Raw genomic sequence first — 26320 nt, 5'->3', positions numbered from 1 at the left:
CTTCAATTATATGAATATGTATACATTCAGCACACCCATACTTAGGCGTGACATACATGCACATTCTGCTCTTGAGACACAACCTACCCGCTCTTAAAAACGCTATTTTGCTTTCCCCGACTGTGGGGTATAGAGCCAGCAGACAATGATCTGTAATGCCGGTGGAGTCCACGTTCAGGGGCTTTGGGCGCGCATTAACAAGCATGGAACAAATGCAAAGTTGGAACCATAGCGAATAGTAGAAGACGTATAAGAAAAAATAAAACACGAGACCAGCCCTTTCCCATTCACCCAGCTTATAGATGAGCCTCGATATGAGAAAACAAAATCCCAGTCAGGTTGGCAAAATTGGCGGTTGCGACACCCCCAGGAGGGCGCGCTATTTCAGTCAGTGGAGCAGCCAGTGAAATGGACGTCCCACGCACCCGACTCTCCCCCAGCTCCCTTTGAGAAATGAACAAGCGCGCGAGGCTTTGGAGCAACACACCCTGTTCAAATAACAGCCCTGCACAACCACTAGTGTGGCGAGTTAAGTCCTTGTTTACCATTCTGATGCACTGACAGTTTTTTTTTTTTTTTTTTTTACAATTTACTGGCTTGTCTGTCCAACCATGCAGCAGCGTCAAGAAGACGGTACAAGAAAATATTTGTTGGTTTGCTTAACACCAGGTAAACACATTGCGGCTATTCATACATATAATCTTTATTGCTGTTTGATTCGTCATGCAACCCTTGCAAAACAGGGATCAGATCTAAATAAGCGACTCCGCCTTAAACTCTGACTGATTTATAGCTCAACAGACAGAGGACTTCACCAACCTAAACAAGGGACTTCACCAACGCAGAGGGTTCATTTAAAAATAATTTTAGACGGGTGATAGGTGAGCTGCTGTAAGACAGTGCTTTAGAAAGCAGACCCTTGCCACAGAATTCCCATTTCCATAGTAAGGCTCTGTCCTAGATAACCTTCAGCGGTTGCAGCACACCCAGCCGTGAGGCGACCAGTACATTAGGCAGGGCGTCTGATTATGCCGAGACCAGAGCTGCATAATGCGCAGAGCGTGCTTATGATTCAATCCGAGCAGAAAGGAGGAATGGACTGTATTGGAGGATTTCACCTACATACACCTCATTTGTGCACCCATGGGATCCATCTTATAAACTTAATGACAGTGGCTTGGGAGGGAACCGTGGGGCCCTCATGCAAGGAAGAAGGAAAGAAAATTCCCCCCCTCCACACACAAACAAGACATGGCTGGGAAGCAAGAGAAGCAATCGACAATGCAATAGACAAATACAGCTTGAGCGTACTGGCCCGCTCTCCGCCTGGTGCCACTACGCCTGCTGCACGTTTGATATCTACACACATGCGCTAATGTTCAAAGGTACACTTGCTAAAACGCCCCTATAAGTACACATTTAAAAACCTAGCAGTGCTGGGTACAGCAACACATAACCAAGTGGGCTGTTAAGAGATTACCATCAGCTTCATTCACTAAAGATTTTACATTTTAATTTACGAAAACTGTATTTCAGTGCCTTCTTCCAGAAACTCAGTGTTGTTCTGTTCACTCTCAATCCCCGTGAATCAATGTTTGGAGCCTGTGATACTGAAGATACTATATTTTCAACTCCAGCGTCTGATATTAGCATCTATCCGTGATACTAGGAACTTCTCCTTTACCAAAAAATAGGCTTAATCCTTGAAATGTACCCCCAACTGAGGAATGGTTGACTTGAGCACTTACTTCATCTCGTAAATGAAACGAGTTTTCGAGAGATAACGTGATATTGATGCCATATTGGCAGGACCACACCCCCTTCACAGTTTCCTCCCACACTGCAATTGTGTTTGGATTAATTCTTCTTTAGCAATACAAATAACCCAATGCAGCTGTACTTACGAAATTTAGGAAAGGCGGTGGTAGCTGGTGTGGTAGTGGAGTCTGGGAAACGGGATAGGGTCCAGGATGGGGTGGAGTCGTGGAGGTAAATGGTGGTGGAGGAGGTAGTGTGTGCAGCAGTGGGCCAAGTGGACACCGTCTGGGTGGTGTGGGCTCCCGGGAGGGGATTGGATGCCAAAGTAGTGGTGCTGAAGGGGCCAGTTGTAGCTATCATGGTAGGAGGAGATGCAGTGTGCCGCAAGGTGGTGGTCCTGGGGCTAGATTTAGCAGGGTTCCGAGCCCCTGGTAAACGACCTGGTGCCCGTGTGGTAGTAGTCAAGCGGGTGCTTATCTGATTAGGGGTCCTGGTGATAATGGCCGTGGCAGCAGTGGTCGTGGTGGTGTCCGGGACCTTTGGGAGTGAGCTTGACTTGGATTCCTTAGAAAGGAATATGGGGTCCTGCCCGATGCCCTTGGAATCCATCAGATCGGTTGGGACATAATCTTTAACAGAGCCCACCACAATCCATTTGAGCAACATCAGGCTAAGCCCCAGTCCAATGAATCCGATCAGTAGGGGCACAACACAGAGCCATGTCTGTTGCCGGTTCCAGACAATGCAGTCGCTGCAGCGCACCTCCCTGGGGTTCTGTGCCCCATCCTGCTCCTCTGGTGGGTTATCCCCTGCCGCCTCATCAGCTGCTGCTGGACGCACAGAAGGCGAAGTGGAAGAAGCCCCTTCACTCATCCTGCACGTCTTTCAGCCACCCAAAAGGCATCGGTATCCAGAAGCCTTAGGACCAGCATCAACATAGGAAAAACACCAAAATAGCCTTCAAATCAGGAATTCAGCACCACATTTAGAGGGTACAGGACATCCCATGGCCCAAAAAACATCGCCCTTCCATGCAAAGCTCTGCATGGGTTGCTGATTCAGCTACAACATGCGCCCCATCCTTAGCTTTCACATTCCGAACAGCCTGAACTCCCCCCACATCTTCTTCCTCGTTTTCCCTTTCTTCTCTTCCTCGTGAATGACAAAACAGCCTCCTGGCTTTACAACGCACATCCTTATCCAGAACCAAAAACGGTCCACATTCCAATAGAGGATAGCCTTTTATTCGTATCTCCCTTTTGCCTATCGACAGAAAAGATGCACCAGCATTCCTCGGCTGCTTCTCTGAGAGGCGATGGAGCAGCAAAATGCACCTGTTATTCAGCAACCCTTGCAGCCAACCCTTGGCCGGCACTTTAAAAGACAGACCAATCCGGATGCAGAGAGGAGACACACGCACACGCAGCTCTCTCCAACGCACAGTGGCAGTCGACAGAACCAGTGATAAAACTCGACCAGCGACGTTTTCACCTCACAAAAGGGGCCACAGACCTGGACCCGGCAGCTCAGACCATCTCTGGTTGGGGCTACGCGGCTCCCATTGACGTGCGCTTCAGAGCTCCCAGCTTCTGCCCAGGGAGAGACAGCAGGCTGGCTCCGGGAGAGGCTGTGGCACCTCCCCCTACAGCCTAATGGTGGTTTCTTAATGCGCACAAGATAAATAAATGATCCGAGTGAGTTCCCCAGGAGGGGCATGAAGACCTGCGCCTTTTAACAGGTTTCCGAGCACGCCTGGCTCTGCTACTGCAATGGGGTCACGATAGGCTGCTGTGGATTGTTCACGAGGTGCCTCTGAGGAAAGGAGGGGCTTGGGGTATTTTCATGAGAACCTCTGGCAGCCTCTGCTCACTCCTGCTCAGATTGCTCGCACAGCATCCACCGGAGCGAGTTCCTCATACTTGCTCCAAAATACAATTGATGTCGGCCTAGTTAGTAGGCGAGGTATGTTGTGATAATTTACCAAAGTAGTAGCTGCCGCACATTTCGGGTTACAGGGTAAACCTCATGCCTCGACTGTAGGACATTCATTGATTACGATGGAAGTAGCGCACTGTTCCTGAAAATACCACCCACCCAAACTTCCCCGGCACTGTAAGCGGATCACCCCACCCACCTTAACATCACGCCGTTCAAGGCACATGCCTCTTGTGCTCACAAGGTAAACTCAGACGGCAACCCTATATTCGCTTAAAAAGAACCGGTGTCTAAAGCCTGCAACATCGAAATAGAGAAGATCGCTCCTCATTATCCCAGCACATGATTCCTCTGATAACATCACCCACCGTCATCCACCTAACTTCATTAGACTCCTGATTATCACCTCGCCGTTATAAACCGTAACACATTCTAGTAGAAACAATTTCAGTCTACGTCGTCTATACCAGCAAACCTTTTCACCCCCCACAAATCACATCCGATCCCATTCCAAAAAATATCTACCCACCACCTCTAAAAATATCCTACCCACACTTATGCACTCTCCCGTGTAACAACACTTTCCACTTTAAACTACCCTGTCACTCCCCACCCTTCACTGGCTTAACAAAGGCCCCCACAATCCCCGAGGTACAGGGGACCCCTGAGCTCCAGGGGGCCCGCAATGTGCACGGTCGGCGGGCACCTGGCCTGAGCGCTCCTGATGGGTGGGAGAGGGGTACCCCTCCATGTAATTTGCAAGGTCCCCCCTCAAGTTTTGTTAAACCAATTGCATCACCTCTGGACATCACACACTCTCTAAAGCACTCTAGCAATCCAATATAATGTTCTGTTAAACTCTCCAGCCTCATGTACCCGAACACCCCCTTAGAGAATTCCACTAAGCCCCTTACAATTTTGCCCTCTTTACCCCTCCACAACAGTAGTCCAATGCCTAATTGTGCATCTTAGCATGCACGTTCTCCACTTGTAATATATACACTTCCATATGTTCTCACACATTTACACATACATAGACACACATGCAGAGACACAATCTACCTTTAAGTTAGAAGGATACTTCCATTGGTCAGTATCACAAAGCACAAATACAGGCTAATAGACAAGGCGAAGAATTAAATAAAATGCTCCAGGAAATCTTCCCCAGCAAATAAGACACTCATGTCAGCTGCTGTCTGGAAAGTTTCTGGGTGATCCATCCAGTAGGGGCTAAGAAAGAAAGGAGGGGGAGAGGGGAATCCCAAAATGTGTTTTCTCCATGTTAATTTCCTTAGGGATTTTGAACAGGAATACTGTATTTATACCAAATTTGACAGAAAGCTAGTTCTTGTTCCAGAAAGCAACTTTTGTGTAATTTGGTGTAAATCCGTTCAGTAGTTTTCTAGTTATTAAGTTAAAACCAAGTTTGTATATATAGGGATGCAGATCCTCCTTGGATCCTAGGGAAAACCAAGGCTCGTGTTGGTTTTCCGCATCCTGACACAAATATTAATGTGTGTATTAAAAACATAGAAAAGCATTGAAAGAAGCAAAAGATTACAGAGACGTTATAGTTGGCTTGATATTTACAAAAAGAAAATATCTATCCATCTATCTATATATATATATATATATATATAGATATATATATATATATATATATATCTATATATATATATATATATATATATATATATATCACAACAAACGGTTTAGAAAAACAGCCAACAACACTTCATGCTGCTCAGAGCATTCACCTTTAATCCAAAAAGAAACCTCCTAACACATTTCAGCCATACACCACAGTCTTGTTCACAAAAAAAGTTACACCATTTCCTATATAGTTATATATGCTCACATGCCCTTTTGCATCATTATGGATATAGAAGTTAGTCATCATTATGGATCTCCCAAAAAGAAGGACCATGTAAGGTGTGAAAATATGTAAATAATTAAATAAATATTTCAAGATCATACCAAAATCCTGCTCATTATTACAATTTACTAACTTTGTATTATGCTCCCCCATGCATCTCAGATAGTAATTTTTTTGAAAGTGCAGGAGTTCTTTGGTATTGAAGCTAATTAAAACGTAAAAAAATGCATAAATACATGCTATCATAATTAATCAAAGCGTCAATGAGCATTAACAGCATTCTGTGTTACATCTACCATTTTATAATTGATTCATACCGCAATCCTTATGTCAATTACCTGTTACCAGTAAAAAAATTTATGAAAAAATCTGTACATGGTGGGGGCGCAATTTGTAGTTACCTTAGGGCATGAGTTATAGTTACTTGAGATAGCTCTAACTAAACAGGTGAATTTCTATGGTTTTGTATGTTTAAAATGTTAGCCTTGCCATAACATCCCTGTAACGTTTTGGTTTTTAAGTGAATATATGTATAGATAAAGATATATAGATAAATATGTATATAGATTTAGATAAACTAGTGGTGGTAGTTAGGTCTGCTGTGTCATAGAAAAAGCTTTTTTTGTGTTTTTTAACTTTGCCACTCTTTGAAATCTCCATGAAACTCTCCAGGAATGTGCTGCTTTTTGACTAGTTTGTACATGGAAAATATCAAGGTGACCACCAAGTGGGAGCTGTCAAAAAATGGGGGGTCCCAGAACACAAAATCCCCATGCATTTTTGATAGCCATCTTTAGGCAGGGCTACCGCAAAAACTGATAAACGGAATTTCACCAGATTCATTAGGAAGCTAGTTTTTGGACCGCAGAATGTGATTTGTGTACTTTGGTGTAAATTTCTTTCAGTAGTTTTGGAGAAATTAAGGGACAAAAATAATTCTATAACTAGACAGTTGGATCCATGAGAGTCCCGAGAGACTTTCACGGGAGTGACAGTTTAATAACAGTGCATTCTGATTGGGTCATATTGCTCTCTTGGGAGTCAGACTCCTGCAGGAGCGAGTGCTCTGATTGACTGCAAGCAACATGAGAAAAATGGTGCTGGCCGCCAGTACAGGACTCAGGGACTTAGGGCGTTATTCCAACTTTGGAGGAGGTGGTAACCCGTCCCAAATGTGACGGATTTACCACCAGCCGTATTACGAGTTCCATAGGATATAATGGACTCGTAATACGGCTGGTGGTATATCCGTCACTTTACCGTCACTTTTGGGACGGATTACCACTTCCTCCAAAGTTGGAATAACCCCCTTAGTCCCCTGTCCTGAGGTAAAAACAACAAAAAAATAATATAAGGGGACAGGGTAGGAATACCCTTATCCACTATGCCCATTACGGGGAACAAGAGGGTCCTACCTTAGGGCAAAAAGGATAAAAAATTAGAAAAAATGCCATGATCCAGTGGGATCAATGCTGGCCGGGCTGCATTTATATAGCTTATGCCCCAGGGAGCCCTCCCTCAGGGCTAAAGTCATAAAGGGTAGGGGAGCTGCATCATCCCCTTTCCCGAGCTCCCAAGGGCCCTGGGGATCCCACCACCAGGGCCAAAAGCTGACAAAGTGGGGAGATGCCAAAGGCTTTTGGGGGCCTACCTCAGGGGGGTGAAATTTTAGAAAATGGGGAGGGCGCTGTTTGGCCTTCCTCCTTGTGCCATTATTGGCCCCAGGGACCACATCTTATGGGACTGGCTCAGTAGCTATGTCCCAGGGAGCCCACCCCAAGACATCCCAGTTTCCCTGCCTGCAGCTGTGCAGTGAGAGCACTTTTCAATTTTCTGCCAAGCTGGAGCAAGCACCAAGTCATCTCTCAGTGGGCAGAAGCTTTGAAAATGTTCCCACCCACTAGGATCAGACTTATTAATTATCAATTGCCCTGCCTGCACTGAAGCGGGTAGGGAAAGAGATAAAAAAAATGCTCTTGACAGAGAAAGCAGCATCAGTAGCTGTTCCCTCCAGGTAGGAGTAATGCCAGGTCCTGCTGTACATGGGGAGCTACCTGGAACCGCAGGAGCTTTGGGGCTCCCCCCAAGGCCCCTATAAGAGTATGGTGGGTGTTCTGGGTGGGCACCAAGGCACCCACCAATAAGAGTGAGGGCCCCAGGGATGTGGACTCTGGGGCCGATAACTGCCCCGGAGAGGGGCTGCATGTCACCCTCCCTGGAAATCACACCAGGCCACAAGGGATGGGGTCACAGGGACTGAAATTGGCCTGGGGAGTGGGCAATTTGCACTACTCCCCCTAAAAATGATTCCAGGCCCAGTGATTGGGTCCCCGGGGATGAAATCAGCCTGGGGAGGGTGGCCACACATACACACACACCCTCCCCTTTATTGAGAGGAGTGGCCCTTGGGGATGGGGTCCCCAAGGCCTAAAAAGGCTCAGGGAGAGGGGCTGCATGGCTTCCTTCCCTTTAATAAAAATAAACAGCATTGGATATGCAATCCCCAGGGCCTAATAAGGCTTGGGAAGGGGGCCACTCTGCCCCTTTCGCTTTAAGTAAAAAAAACAGACCTGAGGGATATGATCCCAAAGCCCTAATATGGTTTGGAGAGGGTGGGGCATGTGGTCCCCTCTTTAAAATAAATAAGGCCCTGGGGGATGGGGTACCCAGGTCCTAATGGTGCTAGGGTAGGGTGGCTTTAAAATAAATAAGGCTCTTGGAGATGGGGCCCACGGAGCATAGTGATGCTCAGGGACGGGGCCACGTAGTCCCACTCCCCTTTAGAAAAAAGTCTATGAGGGTCGGGGGTCCCCTGGGCCAGGCCCTGTGGCCTTGTCATGCGCGATTGAAGGTCCTGCATAGTATGAGGTTGGCTGTCTTTATGGGGTTTGTCCACAAGGGCTGGCTGCAGGACTGACCTTGTGGCCAAGTCCCAACTGCGCACATCTGAAGGCCTTGCACAGCATGATTTTGCTGCATGTGGGGGTTTGGCTGCCGGGCCTGGCCACACGCCAGACATAGAGTTGGATTTATGTATTGTAATTAAATATTACTTTATGTTTTAAAAAAAACTAGAAATGCACTGAAAAAAACAAAGGCTAAAGTAACATTATATTGTGTGCCATGAAAAAGATCAGTTTTTATTTAAAAAAACTTAGAAATTCACTGAAATAAGGTTAAAGTATTGTTATATGTAGGTGAATTTGTCAATGACAAGATTAACATTTTGAACAAAAAAATCCCATAGAAATTAACCAATTTACCTGGCTGATGAGGGGGGATACTCCAAAACCAGCCCAAGGATGCTTGTTTCGGCTCTAGCGAGAACTTGGCCTGGCAGTTCGGGCTGGACTGTTCCCATAGGAAGCAGGGTGAAGACTGGTTTGCATATGACTGGGTCCAAACTGGGGTGGCATGGTGAGCAAAAGAACAATGGATTTAACCCACATCTGTGACAGTGGGTGAGTGTTTGAAAAGGTTTGGCACTCTGTCCATCATCCTTTTGTGTTGCTAATGTTGCCCTAACCGGCCATGGGATGCCCAGACGTGGGTCCCCTGCTCACCGTGCCACTGAGTTCAAGCTAGCCTGGCTGATGAAGGATGATGCCATGAAACCGGTCCCAGGATGCTTGTTTCTGGTCTGGGGAGAAACTGGCCTGGCAGTTCAGGCTGAACTATTTCCATGTGGAACAGGGTCGAGACGTATTTGAATATGGCTTGTTCTGAACTGGGGTGGTTTGGTGAGCAAAAGAACAATGGATTAATCTCAGATCTGTGACTGAGGGTGAGTGTTGAAAAGTTTCAGCACTCCATCCATCGTCCCTTTGTGTTGCTAATCCCAACTTTAACCATGGCTTTTTCAAGCAACTGAATCACTTGTTAAGGAGGTGTAACAACTTTGAGCCCTTTTTTTGCAGTGCTTCACACCACACAATCCTTAACCAACATATCAATAGCCCTGTCCATGGAGGGATACCAATAATGGGTTCTAACCCTCTTCTTTGACATAGTTGACCTTAGGTGTCCATCATGTGCATTGTTTACTAACAAAGCTCATAAAGTGGCAGAACAAACACACTTGTCACACCTCATCACTACATTGTCTACTATAGAAAATTCCTCAGCCACTTTACAAACAACCTTATTTTTTACATATAAGTCATCCCTAAGGTGTGCCCTATGTGCCCCTAGGGCTGGGTACCATGTAACTATAAGCAGGGACCGTATAAAAATAGTTTTATAAGCCCTGGTGAGGTAAAACAGCCAAATTTGTTTTTCCCTCATTGTAGTGAATGGCCTCCATATGCTTGAATGGGAAGACTTTAATTTAATTTTAAAAGTCCCCTTAAATGACAGATACAAAGAGTTTGGTATCAAACTAATTGTTATAATAAATCCCACAATTTCCAGTAGTGGGATTTAATATAACTTGTTCAGTTAAAGAGTTTTAAACTTTACCTGAAAAGTTGCCAATTTCAGCCCTGCATTGTTTTTGCTGCTGTGCTCTGAATGGCCAGCCTCTGGCAGCCTGGCCAGGCTGCCTTGATGAGGTGTGAAGTGGCCTGACTTCACACAAAGAGATGTGCCTGTTGGAGGGGATCTCCCCTCAGCAGATGGTGAGGCAGGAAGAGAGAGGGCTGCCAAACTGGTCTTCAAAGGCAGAGAAGGACATTTGGAGCAACCCAGCAACATCGCCACATCCTGCAACCCCAGATAACTAGGTGCCCCCTTGATTAGATTAGGAGAGGGGTGTGTTTGTGATTTTTTAGCCACACCAGTGGGTGGGCTCAGCCAGATGTAACCTCCAAAAATCACTTTCAGCCATGATGGATTTTTGAGGAATGTTGCCTCCTGGGATTGATTTTTGCCACACTTACCAGGAAGTAGTCATCACAGGGGGAATGACCCTGCACCTGATTGGAGAACCAGGACCCCCCTGCTTTTCACCCAGGAGCAAGGATAAAACTGGCAGACCTGCACCCACACCTCAGATCCCATTCAGATTCCAACAAGGAAGAACTACAGGAGAAGAAGGACTGCCTTACTGGACCCCTGACCTGCACCTGGACACTGCACTCTGGAGAACTGCAGCAGCTGCACAAGTGGGCTTCACCACTAAAAGGACTTTAGCTTTCTTCTACTGCTTCAAGAAGGGACTCCCTGTTTGCTACAGGTACAAAGGAGCTGCCCACAGTCCCCTGCATCAAGTCCTGCAAGCAGAGCCCAGCTGACCAGCATCCAGTGGCCATTTGAGGATTCTGACCATGTGCATTCTGGGAATTTTAGTCCCAACTCCCAAGGAGCAACTCAGAGCTTCTGGAACCTTGGATCAAGTTGTGGACACTTCAAGGACACAAAAAGGACCTCTGGAAGAAGATCCAGAAGTTTGGAAACATTTGGAGCAAATCTTTAAGTTGAAGAGGTGCATTGTGGGAGTTGTAGTCCCAGACCCCAAGGGGCACACCAGAGCCTCTGAACCCTTGGCTGGTGCTATGGATTAATTTATTGAATCAAACACTTCTGAAAGTAAGTGTGATAGTGTTACCTCATGGGTGGCCTGAACTCTGGAATTTGTTCCTTTCCAGTGTGACCTTTTTTTAACCCTTTGAGCGCTAGTTGCTTCTATGCGCTAGAAAGCATTAATTCTTTATAAATTCATATCTCCAGTTCCCATTATCCAATTTTATTTGTTTTGGTGTCATTTTAAAGATAAAATATAATCTATTTTTATAAACTGATTTTGGATTTTTAAACTGTTTCCTGTGTATTATTTAATTACTGTTTTGTGATATTTGAATGCTTTACACTCTGGGGGTTATTCTAACTTTGGAGGAGGTGTTAATCCGTCCCAAAAGTGACGGAAAAGTGACGGATTTACCACCAGCCGTATTACGAGTCCATTATATCCTATGGAACTCGTAATATGGCTGGTGGTATATCCGTCACTTTACCGTCACTTTTGGGACGGATTAACACTCACTCCAAAGTTAGAATAACCCCCTCTGTCTCCTAAGTTAAGCCTTGTCGCTCGTTGGCAAGCTACCAAGGGTTGAGCTGGGTTTAATTTACTGAAACCTAACTGGACCTAAGTGGAGGTTAGTGGCCTATTGCTAAGTGTAGGTACCTACCTGCCCTTACCAATAACCCATTTTCCAACATCTATGCATAATCACATGCCTCCACTACGCTTGCACATTACAACCAGGGGCAATAACCACAGACTAGATTCAATGGGCTCAATAATACCTCTATTCTGTGGCATTTTAAGTTATTTTTTTAGATATTCCATTAGACTAAAGTCTACTGACCTAACCTTGTGTTTAACTGGAACTGCTCCTTGTTTGGCTTTTATCTTATGTCTGAAGTCTACAATGTTACCCAGACTCTGTACAAAAACATTTGGAACTTCACCCTCAATGGAAACAGAAACAGGCAAATCTTTGATAACCAGGACTTGCACCATTTTTATATAGATAAATTCTACACTGGTGTGTAATTGTTCAGATAAATTATTCAAATTGAACAGTGTTGCTTGTGGCACAGTCTGCTCTAACCATAAAGCTTGCCCAAAAAAACAGAGAAGGGACAGTGCAGTGCTTTGCATAGAGATGCACTTCTAGCTGTGAAATTTGCAGATAGGATAGTTGTCTACAATTTGAAAATCATTCATGATGAAAGCACTTCATCTGTGACGGTTTAATTTTAGGTTGATGAACTATGCAAACCTTTGTGTATTTTAGACTACAATAAGCACATGGGTGGTGTAGGTAAAGTGGATCAGAGGATGGAACCTTACAATTCTGTTCGTAAGGCTTCCATTGGGTATGTGAAGTTGGCTATCCATTTGTTTAATCTAGCAACCTTCAATGCGTTTGTTGTTGCATTCAAAGATTGTTCTCAAGAGTCAAAGGTGGCATTTGTTCAGTTTCAGCAGTCTGTGATAGCCATCCTTGTTGTAGTGGAAGAGACAAGTGCTCCTAGAGTTGAAGTGGTGGAGGATGTGGCTAGATTGAAAGATCACCAGTTTGTTGATTACATTCCTTTCACACTCAATAAAAAACAATCCCAGTAGGAGATGTAGAGTCTGTATCCAAAGAGACATGCATAGCAAGAGTCGTATGTACTGCCCAAAAGTCCTTCCACACCTGAGCTACATGTGCCCACATGTTGTAAATTGTACCACATGTAGCAAAGTTATTAGGAATAACCATGAGCATAATAGTGAACTGACTGGTCTGTATCATTTTAGATTTTACATTCATATTTCTCGGTTGGAATCAGTGTGATGTATTTAGTTAGAGTTGGTGTGTTTGTAGTTATAGTTTTGAATCTACTTCCAATTGGTTTGTGTTTTCTATTTCAATTAAAAAAGTGATGATGGTGTGTGTGGACTAGAGATTGGCTGGTGGTGTGTGTCCACAGGTGCGTAGCTGGCATTGTCAGTGAACTAGCACTTAGTAGGCTGTGTGTATGAACTAGAACTTGGCTGGCAGCACATATGAGCTGGGGCTTGGCTGCTTCACTCGCTCTCGTGCCAAATCCAACCTGTATGTGTCTGTACTTGAGGAATAGATGGTTGGGAAATAATATTTCCCTTTTCTGTCTTTCTCTGCCAAGGTGTACAATGTCTCTACTTTGTTTGTTGGTGTGAGGGTTGTAATGTGCTGGGCCCGAGACTGACAGCGTGAATGGTGTTCTGTGTGTCACCTATGAAAGATGTGCAAATGGCCTGTAAACTGATTGGTGCCTTGACACAGCATTACAGCTCATGAGCTGTGAGTCATTGGTTCATTTTTTAACCTTTCAATTATTAACAGTGTATATCATTTTTGTGAAATCTCTTGTTAATAACATTTTACTTTCTGAACCTTCACTCATGCTTGTGCCAAATCCAACCAATGTGTGTGTATTTGAGGTATACATGATTGTGAAGTAATATTTGTGTTTTCTGTCTTTCTATGCCATAGTGTACTTGTCTCTAGGGACAATCTAACAACTCTAGATATTTCCATAAACTAGGCAGAACCAGCGCCAATGCAGGCACCATTGCACAATGGTGCAAGGGTGTCTGCCTTGTTAGCACAATTGTTTTTGTGCAGGAAGGGACACCTTTCGTCACAAAAACAATCATTAGAGACAGTTACCTATTTCTGTGTGTGCTGCAAGGTGCAGCACACATAGAGAGAGGAAGAAACAAGGAGAAATAAAGCAATTTCTCTTTGTTACGCCTCTCCTTGGGAGGCGAATAGTTTTGACACATTATCAGCTATACAGATCCTTGTGAACCTGAGACTGTTTGTAAACCCATGGATGTTGCATTGGAAAACCCAACGAAATGCACATGAAATGCCTGCTTGACACAGATTAAGGCAAGGCAATGCTTTGTGCTGCCTTACCTTACTCTGTATTTTGAGTCCATGCAATGCCACACAGGGTGGTTTAGCTTCGCCCCATAGATATGACTGAGAGGCCAGTGACACCGGAGCTTCATAAAAATTGACTATCCACCAGTGCAGGCCTCTTGTAAATGAGGCCCTGCATGTGTTGTTCTTAATCATTCTTTCAAGTTTTCAGGTTGTGTGATAACATCACCACTTTAAGGTCCTCATTTAGGGCCTGAAGTACGGTTGTGTGGACGGTTTAGACAATCACAAGAATAATAGATATCCTTTCCATTTTATTACAAGCACCTTAGGATATAATGCAGTAATAAGGGACATCAGCACACCCAAATCATTATCTCCTTCACAGACAAGACTCCCAGTACCCAGATCCGGTTCAATGCCCACATACCTGAAGTCGCCCACTGTGTGAAGACTAATTGTAAAAAGCTGAACACTGATAAGACCAAAATCACGTTTTTCAGGAACAGCACACCCTTGTGTGGCTCCACCTGGTGATCAACAGATTTAGGACTAATATCCACTCCCACCACCCATGGCATGAATTTTGGGATCATCATCAACATCAACAACAACTTGACATGACTCCCTAAGTCAATGTCGTTACTGCCTCATGCTTCCGTATCCAGAAGATGTTGAGGAAGATTTTCAAATGGCCCCCAACAAGCAGCCCGAAAACCGTCACACACGCCGTGGTCACAAGCAAGCTGGATTACAGGAATGCTCTCTATGATGTGATCAACAAAAAAACTCAACAGAAGGCTGCAGACCACTAAGAGCTTGGCAGCCAGATTCACTCTTAACCTCCCATGCCACACTCACATCACACCATACCTGAATGCACTCCACTGGCTCCCCATTCACAAACAAGCCCCCATTCACAAACACCACATAACACCGCCTCAGCATACCTCAACAATTGAATGTGTTTTCACAAACCTTCCAGAAACCTCAGTTCATCCAAACTGCTACTTACAAAAATCCCATGCACACTGTAAACCAGATTCTGCAGTCAATCCTTCTTTTACATCGCCCCTCAAAACTGGAATGACCTGCCTTCTACACTTAAGTGCCTTCACCTCACTTATTGAATTCTGCAAAATGCTGAAGACCTGTTTTTTCAAGCAGTCCTGCTAAGCCCTAGGTGAGGCGAGACTCTCACTTGCTCAATGCGAGGATACCCTCCCTTGTGGTAGTGCCCTCTACAAATCTGCATAACATTACATAACATGCACAGCATAAATCAGAACATTAATTGATTAAAAAGGTTGTTGCATGTAAGCACCACCAAATTTGTTTTGCTGAACAGCTATTCCACTGTAAATATGACTGATATCCCATTCACCTTATTATATTGAACTTTACATATAAGACACTCATAAGTGCAATAAGACAGGATACGTGTCACATTTATGACATAGTAACATACGCTTCAATATATAAATACAGCACAATCATAATACAATACTTGTTACTTTGCCGCTATTTTATCTGTTATACAAGGATAATGCATATACAGCACATAAAACCTGCTCTTTCAGTAAATGGTTTGTCGGATTCACACTTCTATGGTCACTTAACCAGTTTAGAAAAGTTCTTATGTAAATTGACCATGATGTCCTGCCAGAATTGTAATTGGCTCTATAATATGTGACATGAATAGTATCCCTTGGTCAAAGCTATAGGTTATAATTTGTATAGGATATCCAGGTGTTAAACAAGTTTATGAACTCACTATTGTAAATAAAAAAGTGGCCCAGGCCTTTACACACAACTATTCATTTAATAAAAATGTAATCCATATAGTCTTAGAAGACTGAGATCAGACATATAGAAATGTAAATGTTGGCTATGGCCTAGAAGTATACAGCACGTGTAGAACCTTGGTGGCAACACAATGTAAACAAGCATGAACAGTATGTTCTTGAGTACCATTTTGACAAATAGGATCGTCGTTCAAACAGATGGCTGTAAGAAGTTGGGAGTGTAAGTTGATGGAGGTTAGTGTCTACCTCAAATAAAATAATCAAAATCCTCCTCAGGATTAACCAGTACCTTCACTGTATTCACCTGAGCTGATAACTATAGCACAGGCAATGCGTACAGTATTTATGCAGTACTAAAACAGTAATAATGCCAAGATGTAAAACAATTAAAATCCTAAAATGAACCAGAAAAACAAAATAAGACTTAATAAACAGAATTACACCAAAATGACAATAATCCAATAAGGGGAACCAGAGCCATGAATATTTAAAGTTAGCACCAATAAGCACACATGCCAATTATTTTCAAAGGTTGTGATAGAAAAAGGACCTCAGCACAATTTGATGTTGAAGGCATTGGAGCCTGGATCGTATATATTAACCAGATTCATCCTGGTCAAAGACTTTACCTTCTGATTTTAATCCTTTAAATAACAATCGCTCACAGGAGTACAAGCCCTACGACCTCAGGTGGAGGCACTTAAATTCTCACAGGGTGGCAGGTAGAGGCCAAGGCCAGTCCAGGCTCAGGTGCCACTGGTCGGCTCGGCAGTTGCAAGTAAAGGCATTTGTAGCTTAGTGTGTCCTTGCAGCTCTAAGAAGAGGTCAGGTGTATGACACTTGGAGTCCCCTTCTTTGTCAAGGGTACAAGAGGGAGAGCAGATCCAGTGTTCAGGGCTCTTCTGAGGCCACAGGTAGCAAGGTACAGTCCTATTTTCTTCTTCCACATACCCAATAAGTGTTCTAAAGTAGGTGTATGGAAATGCAACATTTATGCCTGGTAAGAGCCAGGAGGATGGAATGATCCTCGGGGACACCCTGACCAGTCGGGTAAAGTCTACCTGGCTTCAGCCTACCCACTTTGGGCATTTTCAAAATGGGGAAAGTCCTCAGCTACACTAAACTTGTGCTTTGAGTGCTGTGTGTGTGCGCTTGTGTGTGTGGGGGGGACTACTATGGTAATCATATTGTTGTTCCACATCTGACAAAAAATCAAGCTTGTGGCAGATCCTGAAACCACAACAACCTCTGCATTTTCTCCTTCCACATGTAAGACAGTAAAACAAAAGCTGAGTTTGTAACAACCAGACAGTGGACACGTAAGAATTTTTATCATCCTGTTTTCTTCTTCTGGAGTACTCCTCAAGTGTTATGTGTAAATCCAGCAGACCTGTCAAACTGGATTTTGCCCACTATGATTAGGGCCTGCTTAGCTGGAGGGACAAAAGGAGGGCTCCACCCAGGTGTCAGCTAGCATTTGCCTGTGACTAGGGAAGGTCGCCTGACATATCATATGAAAATCTCAGCAGACCTTTCAAGTAGGATGTGACATTCAAGCAGGATTTGACACTTTAATGTGAAAAATTAGATTTTCACAGCCCCATCCTGCATATTCCATTATGACCAGAAAGATCCTATATGCCCATTGAGGTGAGCCAATTGTTTGATCATGGGAGACATGTCACATCACTTTACAACTATACAACTGCTTATTGTTGCCCGTGAGAAACAAATAACTAATGCAACAGGCCTCAAGAGGTTTTCCGTCAGGGAAAAGGTACATTTCTAAAAGTGTTTACAAATTAGATTTTACCATTGAATCATATTTTAAATAACTATTAAAAACAGTCCTTGAATTAAATTACATTTCTAGCTGCTACCACATTGAATTTAGCATTGTTAAATGTTATAAATATAACCCAGTGTTTTCCAATGGAACAGGCAGCCTTGTTATAGTGAACGTAGCTTTTAGGGCTTTTTTCACTGTAAGGACATGTGTGACATTAGCCCCTTGTTTGCGTCAGATGACTGGAAGGCATCAGATGTCACAGTGCTTGGGTGCGTCGGACCGCTCCCAGACATCCACGCACATGGCACTGGAAATCCTTCTGGTGCAGCAGTCAGAGGGATTTCCTTTCTGCCAAAACAGCCTCGGGTGCTGGAAAATTACTTCCCCAGCTCCTGACGCTGTTTTGGTGTTTCTTTGATTTGACAATCAATGTGCATGGCGCACTGACATCATTTTACTGAAAACGAAAGTGAAATGATTCGGTTCATTTCACTTTCACTGCCTTCGTGCTTAGGGGGCTATTTGCTAGAATGGCCATTGCAGTGTCTCTACCCACTCCCAAAAAAGAGACCACAGTCTTCCTGCCCCCACTGGGGGGGGTAGATGGGGATTATTACCCCCAGTGAGCATCCCTGAAGAGCAGAAATCCCACTAAACACCAGGGAAGAATATTTTTTTAAAAAGAGGGGTGGAGGAATGGCAATGCCCCAATCCCAAATGAATGAGGACGCAGTCTTTCTGCCCCTCTGGGAGCTGATGGGGTAATTACCCCTGATCCACCCCTCCCAGATGGTCAGGCAGTCCACTAGATGCTAGGGAATTAAAATAAAATACAGGGGTGGGGGCTGGCCACTGCCATGGGCATGGTTATGCCCCTCACCAAAACTGAAGGGGGTAAAATAATTTCTCCCCCTATGGTTTAAAGCACCTCATCTCAATGGCAAGCAAGAGGACATTTGGGTTTTAATTTTACATATGGGCTGAAAGAGCTTGGCAAACTCCAAATATCGTCCCATTTGTAATGGTGAGCAGCTACACTTTGTTGTCATAGGTAGGCTGCCACCTGGAAAAACGTACGAGACCAAGACACTTCTGAAAACATAACATCTGGGGTAGTCCGGGGTGGTGTGCTTCAAATGCACACCTCGCCATTTTCTTACCCACAATGCCCTACTAACCTCCCACCTTGCCTGAAATCATACATTGTTCCTTTATTTCTTGATGGAAACTTCTGGAATATACAATAATCCACAAAATTCCTACTAACCAGCATTGCCCCATATGTACAGATAACAATTCTGCCCCACTTGTGTGGGTGCCCAAATTGAAGTCAGCCTATAAACATATGAAAAACAGCCCTTTTGGACCAGTTTTGGTTCCCCCTCAAGTTCTACATGTTTTTGGTCCTTCCCTTTCTCAGGCACTTGGCCCATCTACAGAAATGAGGATAATTTTAATCAGGAGACTGAAGGGAATGCTGGGTGGTAGGACATTTGTGCTGGTACATTGATCTCACATAGAAATATGAGGAACATTTAATTTTTTAAGCTAATTTGGAGCTTTGCAGGGGATTCTATGTAAGAAACTTTTGAGGGATCCATTCCCGGGACCAAAAACGCAGGTGCCCAGCTTGCAAAAACTGATCATTTTGTAACAGATATTTTTGATATACCCACAATAGGTTTTGGGCCCTTAACGGTCACGGGCACTTGGCCCCCCCCACAAAAGTGAGGTTACATTTTTATCTGGAAACCTGAGGAAATTCTGAGTGTTAGGGAAATTGTGGCTCTGCTCAGATTACACATCTTTCCACTACAGAAATTTGAGGAAAATGTGGTTTTTTTTAGACACATTTTGCAGTTTGCAAGGGATTCTGGGTAACAGATTCTGGTGAGAGCCACACAAGGCACTCCATCCTGGATTTCCCTGGGTATCTAGTTTTCAAAAGCGTACAGTCTTGCTAGGTTACCCTAGATGTCAGCTGAGCTAGGGCCAACAATTCACAGCTAGGCACATTGCAAAACAAAGGGTCAGTTTTGGATAGAAAAATGTGGTGGGTCCAGGTTGCGTTTTGGGCCATTTCGTGTTGCAGGAAACAGGCCTACCCACACAAGTGAGGTACCATTTTAATCAGGAGATTTGGGGGAAAGCTGGGTGAAATTAAGTTTGTTGCTCACCTCAGACTCCAGAACTTTCTATCACAGAAATGTGAGGAACTGTGTTTTGTACGGTAAATTTTGAGGAATGCGAGGGACTCTGGGTAACATAACCTGGTAAGAGCCACACAAGTCACCCCTTCCTGGAGTTCCCCTGGTGTCTAGTTTTCAAAATGATACAGGTTTGCTAGGTTTCTTTAGGTTCTGTCTGAGCTAAAGTGAAAAGTCCACAGCTAGACACATTGCAAAAAAGGGGCAGCTTAGAGTGGAAAAATGTGCTCTGTCCACATTGCATTGTGGGCTGTTTCCTGTCGCAGGCACTAATCCTACACACACAAGTGAGGTACCATTTCTATCAGGAGACTTAGAGGAACATAGAATAGTAGAGCAAGTGTTAATACCAATTGTGTTTCTCTGCATTTTCTCCTTCCACATGTAAGACATGTAAGATTCTGAGAATGCCCTCTTATTTACATGCTAGAAGGGGTACCCCCAAATTCAGAGATATGCAAATAACCTCTACTTCTAAACTCTATATCTTGTGCCAAATTTGGAAATACATAGGTTCCCTTGATACCTTTTTTTCTCTCTTTATATTTTACTGAATGAATTACGGTATACCCGGTATACATTGAAAAAACATTGCAACATACATCTTAGTTACTGTCTTTGAGTATCCTGGGTTCTTGGTGAAACTACAAGCCCTATGTATCCCCACATGAAGAAGGGTTCAGAAGTTGTAATGGTATATTACTTTTGAAAATCTGTCATAGTAAGAAGAAGTTACAGATGAAAACGTAGACACAAATGGCTATTTTTTTAACTCAAGTTCAATATTTGTTTTTATTTCAACTGTTACTTTCTTTGGGAAAACCTTGAAGGATCTACACAAATGAATGCTTGCTGAATTTAGAATTTTGGCTACGTTTCAGAAATGTATAGCTTTCTGTGATCCACAAGTGGATTTACACCAATTTCTACCACTACCTAGAAGGAGGTTGAAAGCACAAAAAGTATGAAGAATTGGCTATCTCCTAGTAAAATGTCAAAACTGTGCTGAAAAATGTGATTTTCTAATTCAAGTCTGGCTGTTCCTGAAAGCTGTCTAGATGGTGATCTTAGCACCTCAAACCCTTCATTGATACTCTTTGCAGGGGAGAAAATAGATGCTTTCTGCTGCAGCACGTCTTACCATTTTTCACAAAAGACTCAAAATGTAGCTATATTTTGGCTAATTTCTTAGACCCCTCTAGGGAAATCCACAAATTCCGGGTACTGTTAGAATCCCAACAATGTTGTAAAAAAGGGATACAAATTTGTCTTGGATTCCTTATGTGGACAAAAGTTATGGGAGCCTACATGTGATCTACCCCAAATAGCAAAGCTTAGCATTGGTGGGGGAGTAGGGGGGAAGGGCTTGCAGAGAAAGGGTTAAACTGCTCCATGCCTGACTTTTAAATTCTACACCCTTTTGGGCAGTAACGTCTACTTAAGGATGCCTTTTCAATATTTAAGGAAGGTTTAGGCCCATCAAAATGGGTTGTTTTGCTTACGGTTTAAACATGCGCAGCCAGGCTACAGGAGAAAGGATTGCCATCATGTTTACACTGTCACTGAAGTGGATGGCACAGTTGATGGTGCAGTCCACTTATCACTTTTAAGTTACACTTTTGTGGTACACACTAGGGCCCTGTAAGTAAGTTAAATATGCCAATCAGAAGTAATCCAATTTCAACACATTGAAAGGGGAAGCACAGGCACTTTACCACTGGTTAGCAAGGGATAAGTCCACAGAGATTTAAAGCCAGCAAAACAGTCAAGTCAAGGGTGGTACCACACAAAAGAAAATAGGCCTGCAGCATTTTCAATCAACATAAATCTAAATATGTGTTGTAATGTGTCAGCTGAAAGCTACGGAGTTGATAAAGAGGTTGGTGGATGGGTTACTTAATCACAAATGTGATGGATATCTAATCTACCTCATTACAAATGCATTATAACTTATGCCTTTTATAATAAGGTGGACAAGATATGCTTCTCACATGTGATGGAGTAACTGGTCTGCCTAGCTCAATATCAGGGCTATGTTGAGATGAGTGCTTTAGGACTTGTTTTAGTGTTTGAAAGATACATTACTCTGTCACAAACGTGACAGATATCCCAACTGCCTTATCACAAGCATTAGATAATATTACGCATTTGTAAGAACGTGGACAGAATATCCTTGACGTTGGTGAAGGAGACACCAGTATTCAAAATTCACAATCAGGCCCTTTATAATACCCCTTTGTATGGCCTTTATTGAGATTAGTATGGTAGAATGCATTCTGTTTGGACATCTTTGATGTGTGCTTACCTTCTGTATTTGCACTATGTAGCTGATGTGTGCAAATGTGTTCTTTCAGCTTCCAGTAGAGCTAGAGAAAGAGACATTGGGCAGACTTCAGGCAACATGTAGGAGGGCCACAGGGAATTGTAAAATGTAGCTACTGACCTCAGGGACCTATTGCCGTTAAGGATGATGGAACTGGTTACAAAGCAACTATAACATGGAAATATGAGGCCTCTCACTGGGCCAGCCCCTAATGTTGGAGGACAAAGCAACTATAGATGTACACCTGTTTATGTGGCTGCCACTACTACAATGATTACCACCGTTACTCCTGTCCCCCAAAAAAGAGGCAACACCCCGTTCAGAAATGGGTGGACTCTCCTTTACACCAGCACCTCTCCCCAATCACTACCAGCGCTGGTGTGAAGAGGCATGTGAGGATCTCTCTGTGGGGCAGATAACAATGTTGTATGCCATCCAGGATGTCAGTCAGCAACCTGCTGAAGTTATAGACATCCATGGATGCTGCCCTGCCTGACTTGTTCATCTGACACTGAAGCTTCTGCAATACCTGCCCCTATTTATCCTTCTGCCCGCATTACCCTGACACCATCCAAACTGCCCCCATTCAAAGTCTGACCCCATTCCATATCCTTCCTGATTTTCTCCTTCAATACCAATCCCTATACTATTCCACCTGTTCCAATCATACCTAAAATCTATAAACATTGACAAACCCACAGTCATACCCCAAAATATCACCATTCCCATCACCATCCCTCCCCAGAACCACCTGGCCCTGCCACCATCTAAAAAATCCTGAAACCTCCACTCCATTAAAAAAGAAGTAGGCACCCAGAAACATCAGCTCCAGGAGGATGGAGAGCCCAGAGAGGAGGACACTGTTGCAAATGGTGAGAAGGCACAACTATGGCATTTATGCATTCTTGAAGATATTGGGTGTGATAGGACTCTATTAATTTCTTACTCACCCTGCACATTTATTTTTTATCAGGTTTAATTTTCAAATATTATAATGCACAGAAGAGGAAGATTTGTGTTGTTCTTTTTCATTTCTTAGGCATTTAGAAACTTTTGAGTTTGCTGCTCACTTGAGGATATTTTGACTTTTAAAAATGTAAACATATTTACTCTACGTGAATACACATTTCATTATGTTGAATAGGCTAACCATTTTTGTTCATTTCCAGATCTTAATAACTGAAATGTGTTCCACTGTGGGAGATGTAGGTCATTCCATTTACCATGTGTCTTAAACGATGTGGTAAGGTTGAGTTTTAGTGTGCGTTGAGTGTGTGTATGTATGTGTGTGTGTGTGTGTATGTGAGGCAGATTCAAATTCTAAACCAAATCCTCATGCAAGTGTTGCTTCTCTCCCTGCACAATACTATCCTTTTCCTTTGGGTGCTGATCAGCCTCCTTTGCTGCCATCCAGGCCCTCAGTGCCTTTTAATGCTCCTCCTTTTAAGTGAGCCCTTTGATGGAACATTTGAGCTCCTTGCAGACCTTTTTGAGCTGAGGTACTGAATAGGTCTCTAACATCTACTGCTCAAACACCAGCTTTTCAGCTTCAACTGATGGCTCACCAGACTGGAACATGATTGTGAATCAAACTCAACAGTTGAAAAAAGAGAAAAATCAAGTCAGTTTGTTGGTGGGTAGTGGTGTGCAATATGGAAGAAGTGTACATCAATCACTGTATGTAAGGTACAAATACTAGTCCTATCCTAACAGCTGATCACCAATGTTAGAAACAGGGTCTCTGGTTTGCTGTGGTTTGCACTCTATCCAAGTAGGGACCCTCACTCTAGTCAGGGTAAGGTAGTCACACAGTTAAGATAACCCCTGTTTACCCCCTTGGTAGTTTGGCACAACAGTCAGGCTTATCTCAGAGGCAGGCACACACACACACACACACACACACACACAAAATAACACAGTGAAAACATTACAAAAATACTCCACATCATTGTAGAAATATAGCCAATATGTATCTGAGTGAAACAGACAAAAACAACAAAAATCCATCATACAAAGACAAAGTTACAAATCTTTAAAGACTAAGGCCCTCAATATGACATTGGCGGTAAATTCCGAATTCCGCTGTGGTGAATGCCTCCAACATCCGTTTGCCAGATTATGACACACACACACTAAACCAACAGAAAACGGCCACAACCACAAATCCGCCAGAGCCACTGAACGTGATAAACTGACAGAACTACCACCGATACCATTACGCCACCAATACTATGCCCTCTGATTAATGACCCCCGAATCACCACAGAGGACATTCAAAGCCTGTAAACCATTGGCGCTGAGCACCACCGTGGCGGCTATGGCCACTCAAATACAAGACAAGACAACATTGGCCATAACAAAAAACCCACACCTGACAGACATACACCCCCCCACACCCCCACCAACAGCACTATAAAACACCCACCCACACTACCCATAATCCTTTGCAAAAACAAGAACACCGATACACTTTGCCACGCCAATCCTGGAGACAACTACACACAAACACCACAACTACCCATTCATCCATCACGCACCATACACCCCACACACCAACACATTACTCAACACCTTCTGCACAACCCACACCACACAACACCCATGTCCCCACAAAGGCACCCCGTTTCACTAATGAGGAGTTGCGGGTCATGGATGTGGAAATAGTCAGGGTAGAACCACAGCTATTTGGAGCACAGATGCAGCAGATATCCATTGCCAGGAAGATGGATGTTAGAAATGGGGTCTTTGGTTGGCAGTCAGGTTACCCCCTGTCCAAGCAAGGACCCTCACTCTAATCAGGGTAGTTCACACACAATCCAAATTATTCTGTGCCCACCCTCTGGTAGCTTGGCACTGAGCAGTCAGTCCTATCTTAGAAGGCAATGTGTAAAGTATTTGTGCAATAAATCATGCAATAACACAGTAGATCACCACAAAAATACACCACACAGTGTTTAGAAAAATATATAATATTTATATGGATAAATGCAGGTCAAAATAATCAAGATTCAATAAGTATATGTTGAACTATCACTGTAAAAAGTATATAAAGTCTCTTTAGTCCTTAAAAAGCAACAAGTTTCTCTTGCAAGCACAAAGTACCTGGTTTGCATTCAAATTTTCCCCTAGGGACCACAGAGGAGGAGATGCGTGGAAAACAGAGAGGTGTGCGTCGATTTTTCCAGCGCACACAGACAATGCGTTGTTGAGTTTTCAGGCAGGGCAGGCTTTGTGTAAATTTCTGGTACTGAGACTGGGATCCTCTTCAAGTTCCTGGTTTTTTGGACGCCCTGGGGATGATGCTTTGAAATCCTGGACTTGCAGGACGAAGTCACAGGGACTTCTTCAATCCGGTGGGTGATGCGTGGAAATTTCTGCTGCATGGCAGGTGCTGCATCGATTCCTCTCAGGAAGTCGGGCTGGGTCATTCTAGCTCGGCTTTGTGTCCATCTGATGGGCCGTGCGTCTAATTTCTGGTCGCAATGATGGAGCTGCGTCGATCTTCTCCTTGCAAAATCGGGCTGTTTCGATCCGGTTCGGCATGCAGTGAATTTCTTACCCCAATGCAGGCTGTGCATCGTTTCTTGCAGGCTGTGGGTCGATTTTAGACGCACAAGGAGTTCTTTTGAAGGAATCAAGTCTTTTTGGTCCTGAGACTTTAGGGAACAGGAGGCAAGCTCTATCCAAGCCCTTGGAGAGCACTTCTCAGCACAGACAGAGAGCAACAAGGAAGCAGGGAAACAGCAAGGCAGCAGTTCTTCTCAGAAAAGCAGTCCAGGTGAGTCCTTTTGGCAGCCAAGTAGTTCTTCTTGGCAGGTTGCAGGTTCTGATTACAGAGTTTCTTCTCCAGGAAGTGTCTGTGAAGTAGAAGTGTCTACCTCAGAAGTGTCTGAGTTGGTAGGGTCAGAGACCCTGCTTAAATACCCAATTGTGCCTTTGAAGTGGGGGAGACTTCAAACAGAGGCTTAGGAGTGCACAAGGTCCCCTTTCAGTTCCATCCTGTCTGTCAAGGTCCCAGTAGGGGGTGTGGCAGTTTTTGTGTGAAGGCAGGCTACTGTCCTTTGAAATGTACGTGTCAGACCCTCTACCCTCCCAGCCCAGGAGGACCCATTTAATATGTAGATGTGTGCAAGTGTGACTGAGCATACTGTGTTTGGGGTTGTCTGAGTGAATGCACAAGGGAGCTGTCAACTAAACCTAGCCAGACGTGGATTGGAAGGCACAGAAGGATTTAAGTGTAGAGAAATGTTCACTTTCTAAAAGT

The 26320-nt window shown here is 43.9% G+C and overlaps 1 protein-coding gene across 2 annotated transcripts in view; it reads right to left on the bottom strand.

Annotated features, from left to right (window-relative positions):
- The window catches only part of NRG3 (neuregulin 3), a 1859719-nt gene extending 1856164 nt beyond the window's left edge, over positions 1-3555 (bottom strand). The window contains exon 1 of one of the 2 annotated variants that reach the window (XM_069240652.1): positions 1905-3555. In XM_069240652.1, coding sequence (XP_069096753.1) covers positions 1905-2631 — 727 coding nt within the window. In that variant the 5' untranslated portion in view covers positions 2632-3555. The remainder of the gene's footprint in view (positions 1-1904) is intronic. The other variant, XM_069240653.1, reaches the window with a different exon arrangement.
- Positions 3556-26320: the final 22765 nt, after the last annotated feature.

This window comes from Pleurodeles waltl, chromosome 6 (genome assembly GCF_031143425.1).
Source record: "Pleurodeles waltl isolate 20211129_DDA chromosome 6, aPleWal1.hap1.20221129, whole genome shotgun sequence".
NCBI lineage: Eukaryota > Metazoa > Chordata > Amphibia > Caudata > Salamandridae > Pleurodeles > Pleurodeles waltl.
This window is presented reverse-complemented; position numbering and strand designations above follow the sequence as displayed.